Consider the following 25,057-nt stretch of genomic DNA (forward strand, 5'->3'; position numbering starts at 1 on the left):
GAAGGGGCAAAGGCTCATCAGCCGTTCTCGGACGGAGCTGACGGAGCCACACTCCTCGGTAGACGCAGGCATCTCCCTGCTCTAGCTGGCTTGCACAGGTAACCTTCAGCACAGCTCCTTGGGAAGATGCTTTTCTCCTGTGCTTCGTGTATCAGCAGGGTGTGAACTCCTTTTTCGCTGTAGTTATCTTCCACCTTATTTATTGCCAGCAATAAAAGGCAAACATCTTTGTTGTTTAATTTTATGGGCTGAAGAGTCCAATTATGACATAAATGTTTTAGATTTTTGTAAATATTATCTTCTCCCTAATTTTAAAAAGCCATTTATTTACACGCCTTCTAACTCTGCACCCCTGGGTGCCTTTGAAGGCAGAGATGTTGTCTTGACTGTGCCGTAATGCCCATAGTAGGCATCTGTAGTGAAAACAGTAGTGCACTGTCCAGAACTCCTTTTTAGGATGAAGTCACTCATCCCCAGGATGGGACTAAAGTCCCTTGCTACAGCCCACAGCTCTTTTTTTTTTTTTTTTTTAAGATTTATTTATTTTATTACAGTCAGATATACAGAGAGGAGGAGAGACAGAGAGGAAGATCTTCTGTCCGATGATCCACTCCCCAAGTGAGCCGCAACGGCCGGTGCGCGTCGATCCGAAGCTGGGAACCAGGAACCTCTTCCGGGTCTCCCACGCAGGTGCAGGGTCCCAGTGCTCTGGGCTGTCCTCGACTGCTTTCCCAGGCCACAAGCAGAGAGCTGGATGGGAAGTGGAGCTGCCGGGATTAGAACCGGCGCCCATATGGGATCCCGGGGCTTTCAAGCTAGGCTACGCTGCCGGGCCCGGCCCACAGCTCTTGCAATAACTGGTGGATGTAGAAGTCCAGTGGCTCTATCCCTTCGCATGTCAACTCCAGGGCATCGGCTGCAAATCCGTCCCAGTGCAACCCTTTTTGATAGCTCTGCGTCCTCTCATTCCTTACAAGGCCTGTCAGATGCCTCAGAAACCTCCCCCATGTAAATCTCTGCCTTGGATCCCCCATGTAAATCTCTGCCTTGGATCTGTTTCCTGGGGAGCCAGCCTTAGTGTTTGTAAACTTTTGTTCAACAAATGACACCTGGGCTATTCCACTGTAAACTATGTGGAGCCTCGACCTTGTGCAGGGTTGTTGTGGAAAACCTGTGACCTTTATTTGTATATTTCACATTTTGTTTTGTCACCTCGCTTAAAGGCCCACACTGGGAGTCATTTACCGGGCCCCCGGAATCATACATAGCTTCTATATGATGATTAATATTCGTTCCAGGTAGCTATGTTGTCATTTGACCAGCAGATGGCAGAGGAGACACTTGGAAAGCCTCTCTTTTTGGCCCTGGGGTCATCTACTCCAGGATTTAACACTAAACTCAAATTACTCATTTAATATAATTAATTTCCAAGCCCTTGTAATTATGGCACTGATTGATTTTTGTAGGAAAATGTCACTGCCACAATTGGCCTGGTTTTCACATGAAAAAGATAGTTTGGAATACAATGGCAAGTGTCCTGGCAGCTACTGACTCCATTCGAACACTGCTGCAAAAAAGGAAGTCTTCCAGATCTGCTGTGAGAAATAAATGAAAGAGATTGGAGTTGAGGGAAAGGCTGGCTAGTGTCCTCCTTGGTCCAGATGTTAGGTTGGGCAGAGCAGAAGTGACCTCCTCACCCTGTTGAAATCAAGCCACCTTGTCTTGGCACAGGTCAGCACCTGCCATGCTGAATACCCAGTGCCATGCGTCACACCCATGCGCAAGCTCAGGATCTGTCACCTTCTCCCATCACCTGTCCACGGCTAAGACGTGTAAAATCCCAGCGCTCTATACCCTGGATGGCCATTTCCCTCCCATGGCCACCCCCGACAGCAGCATGCTCCTCCAGGGAGCAGTCTGTCACACTCTCTCCCCTGACTAACAAAACCCTTTGCTTGAATTAAAAGCCTCTTTCTCTTGTGCTTTTGAACACAACCCAAGTGATGTCACTGCAGCAGAGCAAGGATTATTACAGCATTTTTACAAAATCTGAAAAACTGAGAAGCTTAAAGAGGCGAGTTGATGGTATTTAAGGTTAAGACTTGGGTGTCTGACTCAATTTGTAAGAAAAATCAGCAAAGGCAATTGCCCCTGGCTTTTGCAAGGAGTAGGTAAGATGGCATCTGGACAGGCTGGGAAAAAGAGTTCCAGGTAAAGACTCTTTTAGTGACCTGGCCAGGTCCCTCTGGCTTCAAATCTCTCCTCTTGGTGCCATGGCGTTGTAGGCTAATCCACCACCGATTTGCTCCAGCATCCCACCTGGGTGCCAGATTATGTCCTGGCTGTTTCACTTTCCATCCAGCTCCCTGCTTATGGTCTGGGAAAGCAGTGGAGAACGGCCCAAAGTCTTGGGTCCCTGTAATCACGTGGGAGACTTAGAAGACGCTCCTGACTTGGGATCAGCTCAGCTCCAGCCATAGTAGCCATTTGGGGAGTGAACCAGCGATCACAGAAAACTCAGGACTGTGACGATTTAAAAGTTATCAAGGTGGTGTGGGGTAAAACGATGTTGGTCAGAACACCCCAGATAAACGCTTCTCCGTGTCCGGTGTGGAAGGCCCCCTTTAAAGCTGCTCACCTCCTCTGCCAGGCGAGTGCCGGGAACGCGCGGGAGAGGACCGACCCCGGGCCGCGGGCTCCGCGGCCTCTACCCGCCGGCTCCGCTCGCCACGCCCATCCGCGGTGACATCCGGGCCGAGCGGCCTCCTGACTGGAGGAGCTGCACCCGCTCGCTATCGCGAGGATTCCACCGGCAGCCCTTCTCGCCGACCCGGTAGTCGATCGCGGATCACGTTGCGGACCCCGGAGACGCGGTAGGATTCGAGCAGCTTCCGGGACTCGTCAGGACGGAGGCGGCTCGGCTTGGACGGCCGTCCACAGGCACGAGGTTCGGCTCCCGGGCGTGCTGTCTGTCAGACCCGCGGTGGCGCGCTGCTCGGCGCGGCCCAGCCAGCCGGAGTGCTGGGGGCTGCCTGGCGGTTCTCCCCAGTTCCTGTCTTTGGGTACCGCCGGAATTTGGTTGCTCTGAAACTGGTTTCCGGTCGCGTAGGTCTCCATGGAGACAGCGCGTTGAGTGTATTCACTGTCATCGCAGACTCCACGTGGTTCGAAATGCCCTTCCGAGCATCTTTGTGGGAGTCCGCCAGAAGGGTGTGAAGTGGGCCCCAGGAGCTGAGTTTGCTGGGCACCTTCTGGCCGCTTCCCTGGCGTCTTAGGGTGGACACAAGGATTTTCCCTAACGGGGAGTCTCATTTCCTCTGGACACTTGCTGGCCATTCCGTAGGGAGCAGTCTCCCGGGTTACCTTCTCAGCCCCATGGTCACTTCCCTAGTACGTGGGCTTTAAGTTATCCCTCTCCATCCAGCTTCTCAATGCTTTTGTGGCTGCTTCCGTTTTTAATAGCATTGTTTTGTTAAGTGATTGCTTATGTGTCATTACTGTGTTGATTTTTTTTTTCCTTCCCAAATGGAGTGTGGGGTTCCTTGGGGATAGGGCTAGCCAGTCACTTAGGTACCAGATCATGTATCTTTCTGTATATATTCCTTCTTGATCATCTCTGACCATAGTTTGTTACTTAAGCCATTTCATCAATTTATTAATTAATATATTTAGATATTGTGATAGGAATTGAGAATTAAAGTGATGAACATTGCAGTTGTTGCTTTTGTGGAGTTTATCACTTGGGGAGTCAGACAATTGCCATGTAAAAGTCACATGATTTCAGGTAGCTCTAGGTGCTGTGAAGTGATGGAGATGGTGTGTGTGTCAGAGTGATGTGTTAGCTAAGACACTCTTGGGAGACTTGTCTCTCACTTTTTTAAAGAGTTTTTTGTTTATTTACTTTTTTATTTTAGAAAGTCAGATTTACAGAGAGAAGGAGAGAGAAAGATCTGTGCACTGATTCACATTCCCCAAGTGGCCGTGAAAAGAAATATTCAGAATTGGAAGGCCAGAGGATTTAACTTGCTTTTGCTTTCTATATTCTGCTAAAATGTTTTTTGCCTGCTGTAGTCTGCTTGCGGTGGAGAAGAGTGAATAGCTGAACAGGCATTTTATGATTAGGGAGGGGAGTAAGGAAGTCTAAACTTGACCTGTGAGCCTGAGAGATAAGGGGCTCCTGCAGCTGTATCCTGATGAGGTCATGGGAAGGGTCTCAGGACAGGCATGGGAAGGGTCTCAGGAAATATAGCCCAGAAACCTGAGAGGTCTTAGAATGGGCATCTCAAGAATTATGGCCTGGGAGTGGAAAGCCTCTAATTGTGTGACTCCCCCCCTCCCTGCTTGTGACTTAGCCTTTAAAAAGAATGTAATTAAAGGACTCGGGGTCGGTGTGCTCAGGCTCCTGCTTGAGGAACTGGCCCCGGCCCCAGCACGCCGGTAATCAAATAAAGCCTCTTGCTTTTGCATCAAGCCTCGTCTTCGGTGGTCATTGGGGGAAACACACTCTCTCGAGACAGACAGTAAGGTTTTCCCTTTTAGGGTGCCTTACAGCCGCAATGGCCAGAGCTGAGCCAATCCGAAGCCAGGAGCCAGGAGCTTCCTCTAGCTCTCCCCATGTATGTGTAGGGTCCCAAGGTTTGGGCCGTCCTTCAGTGCTTTCCCAGGCCACAAGCAGGGAGGGAATTGGGGAAGATGGGCAGGCAGTACACAAATGGCACCCATATGGGATCCCAGCACATTCGAGGAGAGGACTTTAGTCACCAGGCCATCACACTGGGCCTGGGAGACTTCTCTTAGGTGGTACTTGAGCAGAGACCAAAGATGCAGGGTTTGTGGCTGTGGGGTGTGAGGGATGGATTTTAGGCCACAACACTATTGCACAACATTCCCACTTTTGGAGGGGATTGGAGCCTTAGGAGGAAGCGGGGACGCCCAGAGGTGCTGAAGAGGGGAGCGAGATGACACCAGAGAGAAAGGCAGTGGCAGGTTAGTTTGCAGAGCTGGGACACCTCTGGCTTGGGGCTTGCACAAGGGGTTGCGGCTGGCTAGGGATGAGTGCCCATATGGGATCCTGGTGCTTGAAGGGAGAGGATTAGCCAATCCAACCATTGGCCATTGTAAGGGGCCCCAAACTGTTGTTTTTCATAGGTAAATCTTTGTAGCAGTGACTCCCCCCCACCGAGGCAGTTTTGCTCCAGAGGGGGAATTTGGCAATTTTGGGAGACTTTCTGGTAGTTTCAAGTTGGGTGAAGAGGAGGGTGCTCCTGGGTTCTTGTGGTCAAGGCCAAAGATGTTTTACACCTGCTAGGATGTATAGGCCAACAGCCCTCAGTGCAGACTCACCTAGGTCACAATGTCAGTAGTGCTGAGGTGGAGAAACCTCCATCAGACAGAGCCTCAAATTCCTCTTTCTCGTACTGACAGCTGTGAAGTTGGTTGAAAATGGGAGTCAAGAAGAAGAAAGACACGCAAGTGGCTGCACTGACCGTGTATCACCAGGACCTGGAGACTCTGAAATGTACGTGATTGCTGCTTCCCGTTTATGAGACGGACATGCGGTTTTTGTTTTAGGTTGCATGCAGAACGTGTTCATCTCTTAAGACCCCGCAGTACTTGTTTAAACTCCATTTTTCTGTGTTTCTTATAATTCAGTGTTGCTTGTAAAACAATATTGTAAAAATTTTAATTCAACACTAACTTCTACCATTTTTTTTCATTTGTAAGCTTAATTATTTGTGGAATGTTTACCAAAGACACATTCATCCCTGGGGTAAGCTTTGGGATCTTGTGTGTGTGTGTCCTGCAGCTTTTGCTGACGCAGAGGGGAAGAACCTAGCTTCCTTACTGTTGCGGTGTGTCCAGCTCACGGATGGAGTGTCACAAATCCATTGTGTCAAACAGGTAAGGGCCCGTTGGTCTTCAGGCATGTGTCTTCAGAATTTTTATGTTGTCGTGGATTTGAAATTTGACTGATAATTTTGTTTTCCAATCATCTAATATCAATTTGTCATTAAAGAATAGATTTTTTTTCCCCTTTTCTGTTTAGTATAGAAGCAGCTTTCATTTAAAGCTGCAGTAGGAGCTATATTCAGACTTTTACAGTAAGTGAGCTGTAAATAGATAGGAGGTGGTTGTATCTCTTTCATGGGTATACTTTTTAAAATGATTTGTGTCTTTGTTTGAAGGCACAGTGTCAGAAAGGGAGAGATCTTTCATCTACTGTTCACTGCGCAATGGTTACAAAGCGAGGGACACTCCACCCTGGTCTCACATGGGTGGCAGGGGTCCAAGTGCTCTGGCCGTCTACCCTGCTTACCCACGTGCATTCACGCGGGGAGCTGGATCAGAGGCGTAGCCGCTGTAACTGGAACTGGCACTCTCATCTGGGATGCTGGTGTCATGAGCAGCAGCTTAACCTACTGTGCCACGGTGCCAGCGCTCTTGTAAAAAATTAATCAAAGGTTTTTACAAGTACACTTAAAATTTCATTTAAAATATCAAGATTATCCTTATTAGTGTTTCAATAGTGGATTTTACCATTTGAGCTGTGGCTTCATTGGTTTAGAAGGTAATTAAATGTATCTCCAGTTTTTAAGTAGTGCTGCAGATTTTGTGTCCATTAAATCAGTCTCAGATTGTGATTCTCTATGCAAAGGGATCTGGAGGGAATTTGGACATTTATCGAACAATTAGTATCCTTCCCAGGGCTGTGTTGAATTGTGATGGAGAATTTACACATGCCTGCGACTATTACTTTGTAATACTTGATATTAGAAAGGATTATTGTGATTTTTTTTGTTTAATTATAGATTGTGCCTTTACTGGAGAAGATAGATAAAAATAGTGTATGTGATCCCACAATTCGAAGCTGCTTCAGTATCTTAGCAAGCATTTATTTTTCTCTGAGTTTAAAGAATCCGTTGAAGAAAGTGTTGGCAAGGTAAGGGAAAACCAGAAATTCTGAGTTATAAATGTTGAATTTGACTTAAAGTGACCATAGTTTTTTATTGATAGTCTAAAACTTTACATAATGTCTTTTTTCTAAATATTTTTTCTAAAACGTAAATTTTCTATATAAATAATTTCTAAAATAAATAATACGTTTTCTAGAATATTAATTTTCTAAATACTTTTTTCTAAAATATAAAAAGCCAAAAAATGTAAAAAGCCCCCTTAGGGACAGGCCTTTAAAAACAGGCTGTGGGCTTTGTTATGGGCATAATTTACTGACATCTGTTTTGGTCTGTTTATGTTTATTATTATTTTTAAGATTTATTGAAAAGCAGTATTATAGACAGATGGAGATTGAGGTGTTTTATCTGGTTCATTCCCCAGATGGCTGCAACAGTTGGGGCTGGGCCAGGCTGAAACTAGGAGCCAGGCGTTTCATCCAGGTCTCCCACATGGTGCAGGCCAAGCACATGGGACATCCTCGGCTCTTTTTAAGGCATTAGCAGGGAGCTGGATTGGAAGTGGAGCAGCTGGAAATCAAACTAACGTACTGTGACATTGGCTGCTGTCACACTGGCTAAGCAGCAGTAACACTGGCCTCAAATTATGCTTAAAATTTAAAAATTTTTTCAAGTTTCGCTTGTTGTAAAGGTGGAGCGAGAGCACTCCCGCCAGCTTTTCGTTCTTCACATGCCTGCAGTGACTGGGCATCGCCGGGGCTGACTGCTGCTGCGGCTGGAAGCCTAGAACTCAGTCAGGGTCTCCCAGGGCTGGGAGGAACCCGAGTTCAGTTACTGCTTCCCACTTGCCGCGTTAGCAGGAAGCTGGACTCTGGTATCAAACCCAGGCATTCTGCTGTGGGACATGGACCTCGTAACCTGTTTTTATAACTGTTAGGCCAAATACAACCCCAATTTATTGGTTATATCTTTCCCATGACTTTTTTGGTCCTTGTTTTAAATATTTATTTGCACAGTTTAGGCAGAAATGCCAGAATATGCTCAACGTGAAAATTTTAATGACTACAGCAGTTTATAAAATAGAGAGTGAGGTTGCTGTTTTACTTGTTCTGGCCCATCTCACTTTCCTTGATAATAGTAGTCAACTTAGCTTTTTCTCTTTTGGCTTAAAAAGAAATCAGTTTGAAAGATAGAGAGATGAATAGAGTGAGAGTGAGAGAGGAAAGATCCCCCAGTTGCTGGTTCTCTCCTCAAATGCCCATAGCAGCTGGAGCTTGAGCAGGTCTGGCTCTCCCATGTGAGTGGCAGGGACCCTGTTGCTTAAGTTGTTGCTTGCTACCACCCCATATGCACATGAGCAGGAGCAGCGGATCCTTGAGACCATGCTCTCTGCAGGGGACACAGGGGTCCGCTTGTAGCTAGAGCTATGTGTCTAAGGAGTAAGACCAGTAAGACAGCTAATGGTGGGTCAGATGGCATAGCATCTTGTAGGTCATTGTAAGCATTTGGCTACTACTTTGAGAAGGAAGTTGTTAGAGGTTTTTTGGCAGCAAAGTGAAGTATTTTGGTAGGATCACCTTGATTGACATCTCTCTAGAGGATGAGAGAGAAGCAGGACGGTCAGAGACCAGGTGAGAGCCTGGGAATTGCAGGGATGGTGGTGTGAGGTTCTTCTTTTCTGGCTATATTTTGAAGGCTTAGTTTAATATTCCTGTATTTGTTTGATTCTCCTTCCTCCCGACATATTCAGTAGTATCAGGCTGTCAGATTTTTAATATTTGGTTCTTTTTCTAGCTCACTAAATGGCCTACCTGAATTTTGTCTTACTGAGGCTGTTCAAAGTTTTACTTTTCGTCTTGGGGAAGAATTGAATACCACTGATATATATTCTTATAGGAAAGTATTTGACAATATATCTTCCTGTGTGGAGAACTTTGACTTGGGTAAGCTATTACTTTTTCAGTACTTGCTCTGGCCCTATCGTTTGTTGCATTGGTGCTTTTAAATGTTTGCTTTGGTCCTGAAACTCCTTATCAATGTTAATGTTTTTCCCCCCACAGGCAGAACAAGTGTTAATAATCTGCTTAAAAATGGTAAGTCATATTCGGCTTTGTTCCGAGAGGTGACTGTATGAGTCATTGGAACTGGATCGCTTAGATTTCCTGTTAGTTGATAGATAACCGGTAAACCTGTTCCTCCTCTCCATTGTTTCCAATGTCTGCTTCTACATTGTGATACCATTTTAGGTAATAATGATGTCAAATTTTTTTATACTGGGATTGCAGTTCATGGTTTTAAACACTGGTTTGTCATTATGTTTTTGTTCCAGTGCTTTATTTTCTGCAGAAGAGTTTAGTTGAAATTCTGGAAGAAAACAGGCAAGTGTTGTGTATTTGCATGCTTGTGTGTGCACACTTGGATCGTTTGTATGTTGATTATCTACAGAAAAACAATCAGTACGAAGTTCTCCCACCAGCCCCATCTCATGTGAACTGATAGAGGCTGCACCCCAGCTTAGGCCAGGTCATCCTGCATTAGGTCCAGCCTTCATGCCTACTAGGGAGTGCCATGACCTTGTTGGGGCAACCCCCAATAATTCTGACCAGGCCTATCCTGGTCCTGGTTTTTGCATGTGCTGGCTTGTTCTGTGGTTTGGTTCAATCCTTCTTGCATCCATTTGGCTCTCATGCGTACCTGTGGGTATTGCACCTTTGCTCAGCCTGGCCCACATGCTGATGGGTGCTGTTGCCTTGACCAGCCTAACCTTCCCCCAGATGTGGCTCTCATGATCACCAGTGGGAGCTGCAATTCAGCAGGGGAGTGCCCACAGTTCCCTTATCAGGCCTGCTCCCAGCTCCAGAGCTTGCGCCTACTAGGGAATACTGAGGTCCAGCCTGACATAATTTGCACCAGTTGTGGCACTTGGCGGCAGGTGTGCGGCCTAGCCTGACCTGGTCCACCCTCATACTGGCCTGTCCCCAATCCCAGATCTCATGCGCACCAGTGGAAGTAAAAGTCCAGCAAGGGAGTCCCTGAAGCTCTCCTACCAGGCCCACTCTCAGCTCCTGGTCTTACACCTGTCAGTGGGTGCTATGCCTCAGTTTGAGATGGCCTGCTCCCAGTCTTGGAATTTGCCAGCAGGTGCTACTACAGCCTGGCTCAGCTTGGCCAGCCCACAGTCCCAGCTCTTGCTGGCAGGTACATCAGCCTAACTAGCCCAGCCTAGCCCACCCCCAGCCCTCACGTGAACTAGTGGAAGTTGTAGTCCAATCTGGCTTGGCCTGCACCCTATCCTTGCTCCCAGTTGTGCCTGTGTGTGCTGTAGACTGTCCCAGACCAGCCTACTCCCAAACCCGGTTTTCACATATACCCATGGGTGCTACAGCCTAGCCTGGCCTGGCCTGCTCTCAAGTTCCTCAAGTTCAGCTCTTGAACTCACCAGCAGGAGCTGCAGCCTAGCAGGGGAATTGTCCAAGTTAACCGATGAGGCCTGTTCCTAGCCCGGAGCTCAAGTGTGCTGGTGGGTGCTGTGATCTAGCCTGATATGGCTAGACCCTAGTCCTAACACTCACTGGTGGGTATTGCAGCCTATCCTGACTAGCCCACATTGGTTCTGGCTCTTGCTGGGGTATGTTACCACCTAGCCTAGCCTGACCCATACCCATTTTGGCTCTTGCAAGTGCTGGTAGGTCCTGGAGCCTAAAACAGTCTGGCTTGCTTAGAAATCTGGCCTACACGCGTTGATGGGTGCTGCAGCCTTACTCACCTTGTTCTGCCCTCAGCCTCAGATACCGCACTCACCAGCAGGTGCTGTAGCCTAGCAGGAGAGTCCTGCAAATTCCTGTACCAGGACCCTTCACAATCCAGATCTTATACATGTTGGTGGGTACTTCAGCCCAGCCTGGCGTGGCCTACCCACAGTCTCAGGTCTTGCTGCCAGGTGTTGTAACCTAGCCCATCAGGGCATGGCCCATACCATGTCCTAGCTCTCATGCGTGCCAGTAGATACTATGGCCTGGCCCAGCCTGACCTGTCCCTAGACCTAGCCCACATGAATGCTTTCAAGTGCTGCAGTTTCCACTTTCAAGTTTCCACTTTCCCAGTGGAAACCTCTGCCTACCCTGAAAGTTCTTCTACCAGGCCTGTTCCCAGTCCTGGATGTCACATGTGCCTGCAGGTATTGCAGACCAGCTTGGCATATCATTGGTTTTTCACCCTGTGATTGAGGAGCATGTTTATTTTTCAGAAGGCTAGAAGTGTTAACAATTGTATTTGAATTCCCTTTTGTAATAATGTCTTCTCTTCTTTGTAGAAAATTTGCTGGGAATCATATTGTTCAAACACAGTTGATGAATGACTTGTTGGTAGGCATTAGAGTTTCGGTGATGTTAATACAGAAAGTACAAGGTTTCCAGGGAAGTCTTTTGAAGACTTCCAGTTCTCCCATATGGCACAGTATGTGTGGATTGCTGAGTATTTTCACCAAGTTTTTAAGTGATGGTAAGTGTAACAGGATACAAATGATGGCTATTTTGCTGAGGATTAATCAGGTTTTCCTGATAGTGGTATGAAGTATGTATTTGGTGTATTTATATGTTTACATTTGTATCTATTGATTGATTTTTTCCACTTTTCTTTTAGCTTAGAATCTTAGGAATTAAGAAAGTAAATAAAGTCACTTAAACATACCACATAGATTTTCCAGAAAATATTTAAGTTTTAAAAAAGATTTGTTTGTTTTTATTGGAAAGTCAGATTTTTTTTTTTTTAAAGATTTATTCACTTTATTACAGCCAGATATACACAGAGAAGGAGAGACAGAGAGGAAGATCTTCTGTCCGATGATTCACTCCCCAAGTGAGCCACAACGGGCCGATGCGCGTGGATCCGAAGCCGGGAACCTGGAACCTCCTCCAGGTCTCCCACGCAGGTGCAGGGTCCCAAAGCTTTGGGCCATCCTCGACTGCTTTCCCAGGTCGCAAGCAGGGAGCTGGACGGGAAGTGGAGCTGCCGGGATTAGAACCGGCGCCCATATGGGATCCCGGTGCGTTGAAGGCGAGGACTTTAGCTGCTAGGCCATGCCGCCGGGCCCGGAAAGTCAGATTTACAGAGAGGAGAGGCAGACAGAAAGATCTTCCATCCACTGTTTCACCCCCCAAGTGGTTGCAGTGGCCAGAGCTGAGCTGGTCTGAAGCTAGGAGCCGGGAGCTTCTTCCTGGTTTCCCACACCGATGCAGGATGCCAAGGTTTTGGGCCATCCTCGACTGCTTTTCCAGGCCACAAGCAGGGAACTGGATGGGAAGTAGAACTGCCGGGATTAGAACCGGTGCCCATATGGAATCCTGGTGCATTCAAGGAGAGGACTTAAGCTGCTAGGCCACCGTGCCAGGCTCTAAAATATTTAATCAAAACAATTTTTTTAAATCAAAAGATTTAAAAAGCTTTATTTTGTGATATGTGGAGAAGACATGATTTTAATATGAGACAACTTCTTTTCTGAGAAGTTGATGGCACCCAGTGAATGCCATTCTCCAGTATTTTGAAGCTTCATTTTTGGTAAAATATTTAGCTGCAAATAAGATAAAATTGAGCTTAGGGGACTCAGACCAGTGTGCCTCCTCTCCCTTCTAACTTAGCAAGAAGTTCAGAGACAGGTGATCCTGAGCTGCTGGAGCTGTAAAGCCCATTCATCTTCAGCCTTTCTGCTCTACTGTCTTTAGTGTGTTAGCTTTTACACCCACGTGTTTGTTGCCTTCTGGTTGTCAAATGGTTGCTGTAACTCCAGCCATCATGTCTGTGTCCAAGGCAGGAAGAAGGGCCAGTTTTGTCCTTACCTTCAATCAGGAAAAATAAGAATATCCCAGAGACTTCTGCTTGGGTCTCATTGGTCTGAATTCTTACGTGACTGCTTTTAGTTGCCATAAAGATTGAGGAAGCAAGTGCGTTTTCTTTTGTTGGGCTGTCCCAGTCAGAGTCACAGTGTTATTAGGAATGCAGGACAGAATGGATATTTCATACACAAATTACAGGGGCTGTCTGTCGTACTTATAAGATTGTATAAACCCTTCTGTTATCAAAAGCTAGTATAGATTTTGCCAGAAGGAAATTTTGTGTCTGATTGTTGAGTTGCTTTGAGTACAGTGCCAGCAGTAGCCAAGTTCGCAATTAACTTTAATGTGGCTTCTTTACAACAGCCCTATCATCTCTTTCCTGGAAAGTATTTGCACATGGGAGTTGGGATAGAGACACCTGTGGAGGGGTGGGGACAGGTGGTGGTGCTGCTAGTTGTTTTAGGAGACCGTGGAGATGAAGAGAGTGGATGTTAGAGGAGAAAGGAATCACATTTATCCTTTTTTTTAATTGGAACATTTTTTTTTTAAAGATTTATTCATTTTATTACAGCCAGATATACACAGAGGAGGAGAGACAGAGAGGAGGATCTTCCGTCCGATGATTTACTCCCCAAGTGAGCCGCAACGGGCCGATGCGCGCGGATCCGAAGCCGGGAACCAGGAACCTCTTCTGGGTCTCCCACGTGGGTGCAGGGTCCCAATGCATTGGGCCGTCCTTGACTGCTTTCCCAGGGCACAAGCAGGGAGCTGGATGGGAAGTGGAGCTGCTGGGATTAGAACCGGCGCCCATATGGGATCCCGGGGCTTTCAAGGCGAGGACTTTAGCTGCTAGGCCACGCCTCCGGGCCCTAATTGGAACATTTTAAAAAAATGTTTTATTTACTTGAAAAGTAGAATTATTGCAGAGAGAGAGAGATGTCTTGCATCTGCTGTTTCGCTTCCTACGTGGCCCCAATAGCTCGGGCTGGGCCAGGCTTAAGCCAGGAGCTTCTTTTGTGTGTCCCACGTGGGTACAGAGGCCCAAGCACTTTGAGGCATCTTCTGCTGTTTTCTTAGGTGCGTTAGCCAGGGAGCTGGATCAGAAGTAGAGTAGGAAGGAGTCAAATGGGTATCCATATGAGATGCCACCTCTGTAGATCATAGCTTTACCTGCATTCCTTGATGCTGGTCCTAGAATCATATTTATTGACTATTGAAAGTTCTGTGTTCATTGCTTGTGTATAGACATTACAATGACGGTGTCAGAGAGGAGCTGTAGTTCTTGATTTTGTGGAGGAGACAAGCTGAATTTGTCTAAATTTTGCTCTAGGAAGCGGTCCAGCTCCAAGTCATTCCCAGGACTGTTTGACCCTGACACATCTGTTCTTTTCACTGTACCAGAATCTTTTGATACATGCTGTCTCTGTCTTTCTGCCAAACAGATGACCTCCTACAGACTATTCAGAGCACATCTGGATTAGCTGTTATTCTTTTTATTAAGACTATGTTCCATCCATCTGAAAAACTTCCTTATTTGGTAAGTGTGTCTCCATATTATAGTTGTTTTACAGGAGCTGGTATCATGGTGTTGGGGTTAAAACCACCACCTGTGATGCCAGTGTCCCATATCACCTCTAAGTGCAGGTTGGGTGATGGCTGTTCTGTTTCTGATCTGGTGCCCTGCTAATGGCCTGAGAAGGCAGTGTAAGAGGCCCAGGTATTTGTACTTCTGCTGCCTATGCAAGTGACCCAAAAGACGCTCCTTGTCCCTGGCTTTGACCACAGTCTGCTGCAGCCATCTGAGAGTTAGATGTGTATTTTTACATTTTTTAAAAGACATGAATTTAAAGAATATGTTTTTTCATAGTTGAGATCTTTCTGATTGCTGTTTTCCCTTAAAATAAGACAACTACAAAAATTTGGATAAAGCGAAAAAAAAAAAAGTTACGTTTAAACCCACCTCAAAAAGATGATTAACAGCATCATTTTTGGTATATATCTGAGTTTTTCTACTGCTGTTTATTCATTTCCGCCTCTCAGTATCATAAATAATATTTATAATATTCAAATTGTACAGAAATTAATACATAGATATATGCAGTAATTGCTTTCTGATAAATATGCGATTTTAATGATGTAACGAAATGTTCAAAAGTCAGTTGGTTAGTGTTTGATCTACACAGAAAAAATTAATTGATAATTTAGGCTACCATACTTGTATTTCTTATGAGCAACTTTATCTTTTTACCTAACTTAAAAAAATACATATATGCACGATTGTGTTAGATCACATAGAGTAATTATTGGATGATATTGAAAATTTTTTATCAAAACATTTAGCTCATCCACCTGTAGATGGCAGTGTGTTATGTTCTACAGTCAGATCAATAAAAGGATTCATAAACTTTGATTTAATTTCCCCTTTTTATTTATTTACTTATTTTAAAAGTCAGAGTTAGCAGAGTAAGGGAGAGAGAGAGACTGAAAATTTTGTACCTACTGGATTACTCCTTGGATGGCTGCAGTGGCCAAGGCTGGGCCAGACTAAAGCCTGGTCTCCCATGTGGATAGCAGGGACCATCCAAGGCTGTTTTTCTAGACCATTGGCATGGAAATGGATCAGAAGTAGAGCAGCTAGAATATGAACCGGCACACATATTAGGTTACTAGCATTGCATGTAGCATCTTTAAGCTCCTGCACTACAATACTGGCCCCATTTCTCTTTCTTTTTTTTTTTTTTTTCTTTTTAATATTAGTAATTTCAGTATTTGTGGAAGTTTTTATTTTTTAGGTTTGTTTCTGTTTATGTTTCAGGAGAAAAAGATTTTTGGGTGTATATTTTGAAATATCTCTTGAGATGTTTTAAGGGCTTTCTAAATTGTAGCTGTTTGTACCTTTGCAGATTAGCAGTCTGCTACTCCGTTCCGTGGATTGCAGCAGCATCCCCGACTGGTTCCTGGGCAGCTGCAAGAGCCTTTGTTGTGCCAGTCTTTCTGGATCCGCTCTCCTGTTCCTGTGCCAGGGGACACTGGCCATGCTGGACTGGCAGGGTGGGAGATTGGGTCTGAGTGGGGAGGCCCTGCTATTGGATACTGCACATGTTTTATTCACCTTGAATTCACAGTGAGTTTTGCTGCTGCTGTATCGTATTTTGGTTTGCTTGTAAGTCATTTCAGAGATGCAGCTGAGTGAGCATCCTTAGTATTCAGTGAAAATTGAAAAAGTAAATCTTAAATGTGATGGCTATATAAGGAATGAAGTGAGTGAAGGAAAAGCCAAGGTAAAGCACACTGGAGAGTTACAGAAATTACTGGGGCAGATTAACCTGCAGTGAAAATTTCAAAAATTAATTTCAACATTTCCATCTCTATGCTAGTATTTCTTAGTACTATAAGAATTTCTATACTCATATGTATAGTGCTTTAGAATTCAAGAAGAACTGTGAGATTGGTCATCCAATGTGATCTGATCTTAACTTGTCAGGTGGATAGGAAAAGAAATCCATTTTGTTGAGAGAGAAAGTGAAATTTAGAAAGGTGACTTACGTAAGAGCATATTGCTATTGAGAACCCAAGCCAGGAACTCTGTGACTAGGGCTTCTGACTTCATAGGACCTTGTGCTTTTGTTGTTTTTGGTGTTTCTGCCAGAATGTTGAAATGAAATACCACACCGTAGATAGAAGAGGAAAGCTATAATGTTATAAATCATTTTCTACAAGTTGGAGCTATAGTTTTTATAGGATGTGGTTCACACCTTCAAGGTATATATGTATTTTTTTAGTTTATTCATAGAGAGGGTAGCCATCACTGCAAATAACTGTAATATATTGTCAACATTCTAGAAAGGAACTTTATTTGTCCTAACCTTCCCCAATTCTAGATCCTCGTTTATTTTAAATCCCTGGTGAAAAGCATGGTCACAATTAATTATAAATGTTTTAGCTACCTTGCTCTCCCCAAAGTATCCCTGTGTCCAATTTTGGATATTTTTTTACAAGATGAAAATATTCTCACAGAAATATTTTTGTGAGGTTTGTTTGGTTTTTGTTTGTAATTTCTTGCTAGTGGGTTTTCAGTTCATTCTTTGTATTTAATATTTCTAAAAGTCTAAATGAGTATAAAATGAATTTTTTTCTGGTCAGCTTACAGTGCTATGGCTGATGGCTTGTTTTTTTTCAGGATTAAGGAAGCAACACTGGAAATGTTTCTGTCTAGAATCTTGGCAACCTGGACTCATTCAGCCCTACAGGTCCTTGAATCAGGTTCCCTGGGTCTGAAGGACAGTTTGAACGGGAATTCAAGCATAGCTCAGAGACTTTTGGAATATGTCTACACCCATTGGGAACATCCATTGGATTCTCTGAGACACCAAACCAAAATCATATTCAGAAATCTTCTCCACATGCACCAGCTCACTGTGGAAGGGGCAGATTCGGTCTCTGATCCTTTCTTTTCGGGATTGACGGGGAATCTTCTGCAACTGGAATGGCATATTAAAGGAAAGTACATATGCCTTGGCTGTTTGGTGGAGTCCATTGGAGTCCAACATATTTTGGCAGTAGATAAAACCATTCCCTCTCAAATCTTAGAGGTGATGGGGGACCAGTCATTAGTACCTTATGCAAGTGACCTCTTGGAAACCATGTTTAAAAATCACAAGAATCACTTGAAATCTCAGACTGTTGACAGTGCCTGGATTGACCAATGGCATGAGACATGGGTTTCTCCCCTCCTGTATATACTGTGTGAAGGAAACCTGGACCAGAAATCTTATGTAATTGATTATTACTTGCCAAAATTGTTGAATTACAGCCCTGAAAGCTTAAGTTACATGGTCAAGATTCTTCACACTTCTATTGACGCCAAAATGGGTAAGAAAAGTGGATTTTTATTTTAACACTCTGTTTATGATACTTAAATATAGATATGACTTCTGTGACAGTAGAAGAGGATATTATTGGTAGGTATTTCAGGTTGAAACAGATGTTTCTGTACATAGCTGAATAGAGCATTTTGGCTGAAGTAATTTCTACAAGGTAAGGAATAACTCCATTTAGGGAAACTATAGTAAGATTTCCTTTATTACTAAATTTTAATTCACTTAATTAAGTTGTTAATTTGTTTTTATGTTGTCAGACGGGAGGAAAATTTTGTGTGTCTTATGTGATTTTCTTATTCACTTGAGATTTTCTTATACAGTTCTTTTTTTGATTTGTTTTATTTTTATTGGAAGGTCAGATATACAGAGAGGAGGAGAGACAGAGAGGAAGATCTTCCATTTGACGATTCACTCCCCAAGCAACCACAAAGGCCAGAGCTGAGCCAATCCGAAGCCAGGAGCCTGGAGCCTCTTCCAGGTCTCCCTCGTGGGTGCAGGGTCCCAAAGCTTTGGGCTGTCCTGCTTTCCCAGGCCACAAGCAGGGAGCTGGATGGGAAGTGGGGCCGCTAAGACACGAACCTGAGTCCATATGGGATCCTGGTGCATGCAAGGCAAGGATTTCAGCCGCTAGGCTACCATATTGGGCACATGAGATAATAATTAAAAATAGTTTTAGGTAAGGTTAAAGAGGTAAATTGAAAGCAGCGATTTTTTGCCTCTAGGGTAGAGGCAAAATTTGAGGATATCACTTCAAGAATTAGTCTGTATTCTTCTAGAATAGGATTGAAATGCAGCATCCCTTCAGGAGTCACTGCAGTAAAGCATGCTTGGTAATCAATGGGTAGAATAATGATTCAGATTCATAAATCTTAAAGTTGTTATAGTCTGTTACAAAGCGAGAATAGCATGTCCTGTCCCATAATTTAGGAAATATGAGCCAAATGGTTACAAACTTACAGTACTTTGAAGAGTAATTGTGAGATGAAGGAAAATTTGATATCTGTACCCAAAAATAAGCCATTATTTATTTATTATTTTTTAGCAATACTTGTTCTAGAGTGTTTGAGGAACTGTCTAAAATCCAGGATGCATGAATTTGTTTTATAATAGAATTGCCTTCATTTTTATGTCAAGGCACCCTGTGAAACAGAACTCCCTGTTCCCTTAAAAATGGCTGATGTCCTAGTTCCTAAATCCATCAGGTTCTTTGCAATTCTCTTTGTATCTGCTTTACTAAATAGTAACTCCAAAATATGCAGACATGTTGACTGTTTATATTTAGAGAAATGATAATGCTTAGTCATTGAAGTGCTTTTCATATTCTTTGAAGAAAGTAATTTGGTTTTATATTACGGTTTTTAATGTTTATACTTTTCTTTGATTTACTTCTCAGTTAAATGTTAAAAAAAGATTTATTTTTTATTTATTTCTTTAAAAGACAGAATGACAGGAGAAAGCCAGAATGCTCTTCCATTACTGTTTAACTTCCCAGGTGTCTGTAACAGCTCGGCTCATCTAGGTCAAAATCAGGAGATGGTTTGTTTTCTAAATCAGGAGATGGTTTGTTTTCTAAGTATCAAGGAAAAAATAAAAATATTATTAAATAGATGATGATTCCTAATGATAAGGGCGTTATGTTTACTTGAAGTTATTAATGGAAGAATAATCAAATAGTTTTAAATAATGATTACTTAGGGATCAGCATTGTGTCATTGTGGTTTCAGCTGCCCCATGTAATACAAGCACCCTACCCAATGTCTGTGTCACTCTTTCAGATAAATAACTCTTTAAGAAATTATTTTAGAATTGAAACTGTTTTTTTAGAGGTTTATTTATTTGAAAGACTATGAAAGACAGTGAAGCAAGATTTCCGTCAGCTGGTTCTCCTGATATTGCTACAGTGGCCAGATCTGGTCCAGGTTGAAACCAGGAGCCTGGAACTCCAGCCAAAACTCCCACATAGGTGTCAGGGACCCAGGTATACTTGGGCTATCTTCTGCTGCCTTCTCAGGCATATTAGTAAGAAACTGAATCAGAAGCAGGGCATCCAGGATTTATACCAGCCCTCCAATAATGGATGCTAGTAACAAGCAATAACTTAATATGTTGTACCACAACGTTGACCTCTACAGTAGAAATTTTAATTAATTGATTATTTTCTGTAATTAACATATATATATATATATATATATTTAATTTTAATTTGTCATAGGCTCAGGGATTTCCCCTTCCACTCTCCCCATTTGTCTTTCCTCTCACTGTTTTTCCCCTATATTATTTCAGTACTATGATGCTTCAGCCACAGTCGCAAGTACCTCATTCTATAGCCAACAGTCCCAAGTACATCATTCTTTTATTTAAGTGTTACATGATATTGTAGGTATGGATAATAGTAGAGAGTACAGGATCCTGTTGTCAAGATGTATTTAACAGAGAAACTTTAATTTATGATAAAATTGTTTAGAGTATGACTTACTTATTGAAATATGATGGCCATTGGAAGCGTGACTATTGGCAACTGAAGATTATAGCAGTCACTGTGTAAAAGTTGTCTCCTTTGTTACTGTGGTGTGGGAACTAGAATGATCTTTTTCATCCTTAGGGTCTTATAACAGCAGAGGGGCCCTGGGGGCTTTGATGGCATGTCTGCGAACAGCCAGAGCTCACGGACATCTTCAGTCAGCAACTGATGCTTGGGAGAACCTTGTGTCTGGTGCCAGAATAAAGCAAGGCTTAATTCATCAACACTGCCAAGTAAGGAATCAGAATAACTTGGAGTGGATCCCCAAGTTTTTCATTCCTTTAGCCGTCTAATATAGAGACCTCTGTGTTGTACCTCCAACAGTTCTAGTGGTCTGTGCCTTAATGGAAACAGACAGGAGTTTCTCAAGAGGTAGTAAACAAACCAGGAGACTTCGTTAGAACTGCTTGGTAATGAAAAGGTGCTGGGGCAAAGTGGTCTCTGAGAAAAAGAAATGAAACTGTGCATTAATAAGAATTAAAATTTCTTGCTTTTTTTTAAAAATAAATTTCCAGTGGATATCTTTAAAAAAAAAATTATAGACAATAACTGCAGAATCTTTGGGGTTGGGACGTCTTTCTGAGTACGTATGGATGAACAGAAGTTTACCCTTGTACTTTGGTAGCTCACATCAATAACGAAGCATTTCAGGTGATTTGGTTTTTGTCTACGTCACTAGAAAAACTCACATTTTACTGTTTGATGTATTTTAGGTACGAATAGACACTTTAGGTTTGCTTTGTGAAAGCAATCGAAGCACAGAAATTGTATCCACAGAAGAAATGCGGTGGATTCAGTTTTTTATCACATACAATCTTAACAGCCAGTCTCCAGGGGTGCGGCAACAGATTTGCTCTCTTCTTAAAAAGGTACAAATTCCCATCAGAAAGTATAGGCAAATGGTGAAGTTGGCTCTGGAAATGGTTTTTACAAAAAGCTCTACTTTTGGGTAGTGTGGGAATGGGATGGGATTGGGATGCAGCATGCCGTTTTTGTGACCTATTTTATGACTATAAAGCTTCTGTCTGGTATCAATCTTGAGCTCTTCTTTTGAAAGAAATAAAATCTGGAGCTGGAGTTCTCAAGGACTAAGGTTATTTGAAGATCGTTTATAGGAAGAAGGATGCTTTTGTGTTCTTATGGTACCTTTTAGGGCCTCTTACAAAGGCCATTTCTAATTAATTCAGTTTGAGTTAATTACACAGAATACATATGGGCTGAAGAACTATCAGGTTGTAGAAATGACTCTACCATTTCTGGGTTTCATCCTGACTTAAAGGAAATAGTAGACCATATTCTGGTTTGCAATAATACTTTGTTTTTTTGTTTCAAATACAGAAGTGTGAATTTTCTCTTAAAAAGAAACAATAAAATATTAAGAGTTTAAAAAATAAGAAAATTAAAGAAAAAGTAACACTCTTCTAGCATGAAGTCTTATTCTGAAAAATTTCTCATTTAAGGTTGACATCCAAGTTCAATTTGTGGCTCACACATGCTTTGTTTTCTTTGTCCCAAAAGCTGCTTTGTAGGATCCGGGAAAGTTCCCAGGTCCTCTATAAATTACAGCAAAGTAAGTCCAGCCGTGAACTAGCAGATGAGTCAAGCAAGCAGCATCCTTCTGTGTCTTTACAACAGTATAAGGTAGGTGATATATTTCTGGGTGTACAGATTTGTAAGCAACTATAAGCAATTATGAGTAACTATTAAAAGTATGCATAAGATCTGTTGGTTTTTGCTTGTGAATATATGTTTTTTGAAAATTAGTTTTGGAGTCTTTCTCTGGATCAGTCCTGTGGGTGTAATATCTTCTCCTGATTTGTAGACTATCACCTTTGGCTTGTGGAAGTTTTCAGTTTGATGTTATTGTAGCAGTGTGTTCTAGGCACAGTGCCACCAGTCAGTAGACCAAGGGCTGGGGAGGAGAGGAAAATGTTAGTTGGAAAAGATGTCTGTGTAGTGGAGATTACTCTGTGCCTAAATAGCTAGTACAAGTAACTAGAGTACTTTCACATTTGCAAAATGGCTTATAGTCATATTCTCTTACAATAGCCAGTAAAATACAAAAAACAAAAGCTTATAGGGTAATAACGTAATAAGTAGTATCCCCATTTACCTAGTGAGAAAATTAGAGCTTACTTAAAACGCAGTAACCAAGCCTAGGTAGCTCAGCCAGTAAATAGTAAAGCCAGGACTGAAGTCTAGATCTGCTCTTCACTCTGTAATCAGTAGTTTTGTTCTCTAATACTAGCTTAAGTGAAGGCATGTAGGTAAGAAAGGCACAAATTGGGAGAATGGTGAATTCACTAGCGTGAATGACCTGTGAGATACTGAGGGGTAATGGGTGAGCTGAATGAGGGGAACTGAGCCCTGAAAAGCCAATTGAGAATGGGTGGTAGAAAGTTTCTAGAGCTGGGCAAGTTACTTGGAGCCTCACTGGCAGCCATTCAGTGACAAGGGTGTGTATTGAGTTCCCAGTAGTGTGCTGGATTCTCTGCTTACGATTAGAAATCTAAACTTAAGGCCTGGCTCAGTAGCCTAGTGGCTAAAGTCCTTGCCTTGAACGCCCCGGGATGCTATATGGCCCCTGGTTCTAATCCCAGCAATTCCACTTCCCATCCAGCTCCCTGCTTGTGGCCTGGGAAAGCAGGACAGCCCAAAGCTTTGGGACCCTGCACCCGCGAGGGAGACCTGGAAGAGGCTCCGGGCTCCTGGCTTTGGATTGGCTCAGCTCTGGCCTTTGTGGCTGCTTGGGGAGTGAATCATCGGATGGAAGATCTTCCTCTCTGTCTCTCCTCCTTTCTGTGTATCTGACCTTCCAATAAAAATAAAACAAATCAAAAAAAAAAAAAAAAGAAATCTAAGGTTAGTTGTGCTTGCAGTCCCCATTTTCATTACAGTCTGTAGGAAAGAAAGGCGAGGTCTGCAAATACAAAGGGCAATAGAGTAAGGGCAAGATAATTTTTTAAGTATAAATGTGTTATGTTTTAAAGTGAATACTGGGCCTGGCGGCATGGCCTAGCGGCTAGAGTCCTTGCCTTGAACGCGCCAGGATCCCATGTGGGCGCCGGTTCTAGTCCCGACGGCTCCACATCCCATCCAGCTCCCTGCTTGTGGCCTGGGAAATCAGTTGAAAATGGCCCAAAGCCTTGGGATCCTGTACCCGTGTGGAAGACCTGGAAGAGCTCCTGGCTCCTGGCTTCGAGTTGGCGCAGAACCGGCTGTTGCGGTCTCTTGGGGAATGAATCATCGGACGGAAGATCTTCCTCTCTGTCTCTCCTCCTCTTTGTATATCTGACTTTGTAATAAAAATAAACAAATCTTTTTTAAAAATTGCCTGTTATTTAAAAAAAACTGGTTTAACTGGGACATTTTTCAGTAATTGTCTTATTCCTGTGAGTCTGAATAGAATGAACAAAATAATGAACGCTTAGAACTTAGGTAAGATAAATCCCCAAAGTTACATGTTCTTCAACAGAGAAATAAATGCAGGAATGGTCTAGTCTTCCTTGGGACTAGGGCTGTTTGTAGGCTATGTGGAGGCACAGTGTTAATAGAATGCTGAGAAATCAGGCTTTCCTTGCAGTGTTTCTCTTAGTCTTACACAGAAATTGTCTCTCAAAATATTTTTTATTGGAGAGGCAGAATCAGAGAAAGAAAGAGGAAGCCAGGACAGGGGAAGGGAGAGATGGTCTCTGCTTTGTTTCACTCCCCAAATGTTTGAAATAGCCTGGACTAGGTCAGGCTAGGTCATGTGAGTTACAGGAACCCAAGTATTGGGACCATCCTCTGTTCCCAGATGCATTAAAAGGAAGCAGGGTTGGAAGTCGAGGATCGAGTGGTATCGTACTCTAATATAGGTAGTGGACATCTTAGCAGCCTAACTTGGCTATATCTCACTGTCTGCCCCATTCTTATTTTATTTTTAAGATTTGTTTTTTATTGGAAAGTCAAATTTAAAGAGAGGAGAGAGAGAAAGAAAGATCTTTCATCTGCTAGTTTACTCCCCAAATGGCTGCAATGCCTGGAACTGAGCCAATTTGAAGCCAGGACCCAGGTGCAGCTTCTGGGTCTCCCACACAGGTGCAGGTTCCCAAGGCTTTGTCTGTCCTTGACTGTTTTCCCAGGCCAGAAGCACGGATGGGAAGCAGGTCCGCAGGGGTTAGAACTGGCAGCTATATGGGATACTGGCGCATGCAAGGTGAGGACTTTAGTCACTAGGGTACTGCACTGGGCCCATGTCCCGTTCTTTTTTTTAAAGATTTTATTTTTTTATTGCAAAGTCAGATATACAGAGAAGAGGAGAGGCAGAGAGGAGTATCTGCTGTCCAATGATTCACTCCCAAAGTGACCACAATGGCTGAAGTTGAGCTGATCCGAAGCCAGGAGCCTGGAGAGCTTCATCTGGGTCTCCCACTCAGGTGCAGGAACCCAGGCTTTGGGCTGTCCTCAATTGCTTTCCAGGTAATAAGCAGGGACTGAATGGGAAGCAGGGCTGCCAGGACTAGACCAACCACTAGGCCACCACACTGGTCCCCCTATTCTTTAAAAAAAAAAAAGAAAAGGAGAGAGAGAAAGAAAGAGAAACAAGGAAGACTTAATCCTGGGCATTTTGGTTTTTAAAAGTTATATTTGTTAACAGTTCATTTTCTTACCGTTAATGTAAACAGAGTGGTAGACCAGTAGTTTCCAAGGGGCAGGTAGAACAAAGGAGAATAGTTGGATCTTTGTATGAGTTATGTCATTATAACTAAATTTGTCAGGTTGTATGTGCTAAGTATTTCTTTGGTCATTTTGAAACTTAAAATGTCACATGCTTTTGAGGATTGATAAGGGAAATAATACTATATAGCTTTGGTACAAATTGGAGGCTGTTTTTTGGATCCTGTTTTTCCTAAAAATATCTGTTTTTTCCTC

The 25,057-nt window shown here is 43.3% G+C and overlaps 1 protein-coding gene across 1 annotated transcript in view; it reads left to right on the forward strand.

Annotated features, from left to right (window-relative positions):
• The first annotated feature begins 5,278 nt into the window (after positions 1–5,278).
• Positions 5,279–25,057, forward strand: part of THADA (THADA armadillo repeat containing) — a 332,219-nt gene continuing 312,440 nt past the window's right edge. Inside the window, exons 1-13 of the mRNA XM_058668010.1 lie at positions 5,279–5,518; positions 5,807–5,901; positions 6,810–6,940; positions 8,706–8,854; positions 8,972–9,004; positions 9,241–9,289; positions 11,224–11,411; positions 14,185–14,279; positions 15,646–15,866; positions 16,923–17,614; positions 20,225–20,376; positions 20,857–21,012; positions 21,662–21,784. Coding sequence (XP_058523993.1) covers positions 5,443–5,518; positions 5,807–5,901; positions 6,810–6,940; positions 8,706–8,854; positions 8,972–9,004; positions 9,241–9,289; positions 11,224–11,411; positions 14,185–14,279; positions 15,646–15,866; positions 16,923–17,614; positions 20,225–20,376; positions 20,857–21,012; positions 21,662–21,784 — 2,160 coding nt within the window. The 5' untranslated portion in view covers positions 5,279–5,442. The remainder of the gene's footprint in view (positions 5,519–5,806; positions 5,902–6,809; positions 6,941–8,705; positions 8,855–8,971; positions 9,005–9,240; positions 9,290–11,223; positions 11,412–14,184; positions 14,280–15,645; positions 15,867–16,922; positions 17,615–20,224; positions 20,377–20,856; positions 21,013–21,661; positions 21,785–25,057) is intronic.

The sequence above is a fragment of the Ochotona princeps genome, chromosome 8 (assembly GCF_030435755.1).
Source record: "Ochotona princeps isolate mOchPri1 chromosome 8, mOchPri1.hap1, whole genome shotgun sequence".
NCBI classification, from domain to species: Eukaryota; Metazoa; Chordata; class Mammalia; order Lagomorpha; family Ochotonidae; genus Ochotona; species Ochotona princeps.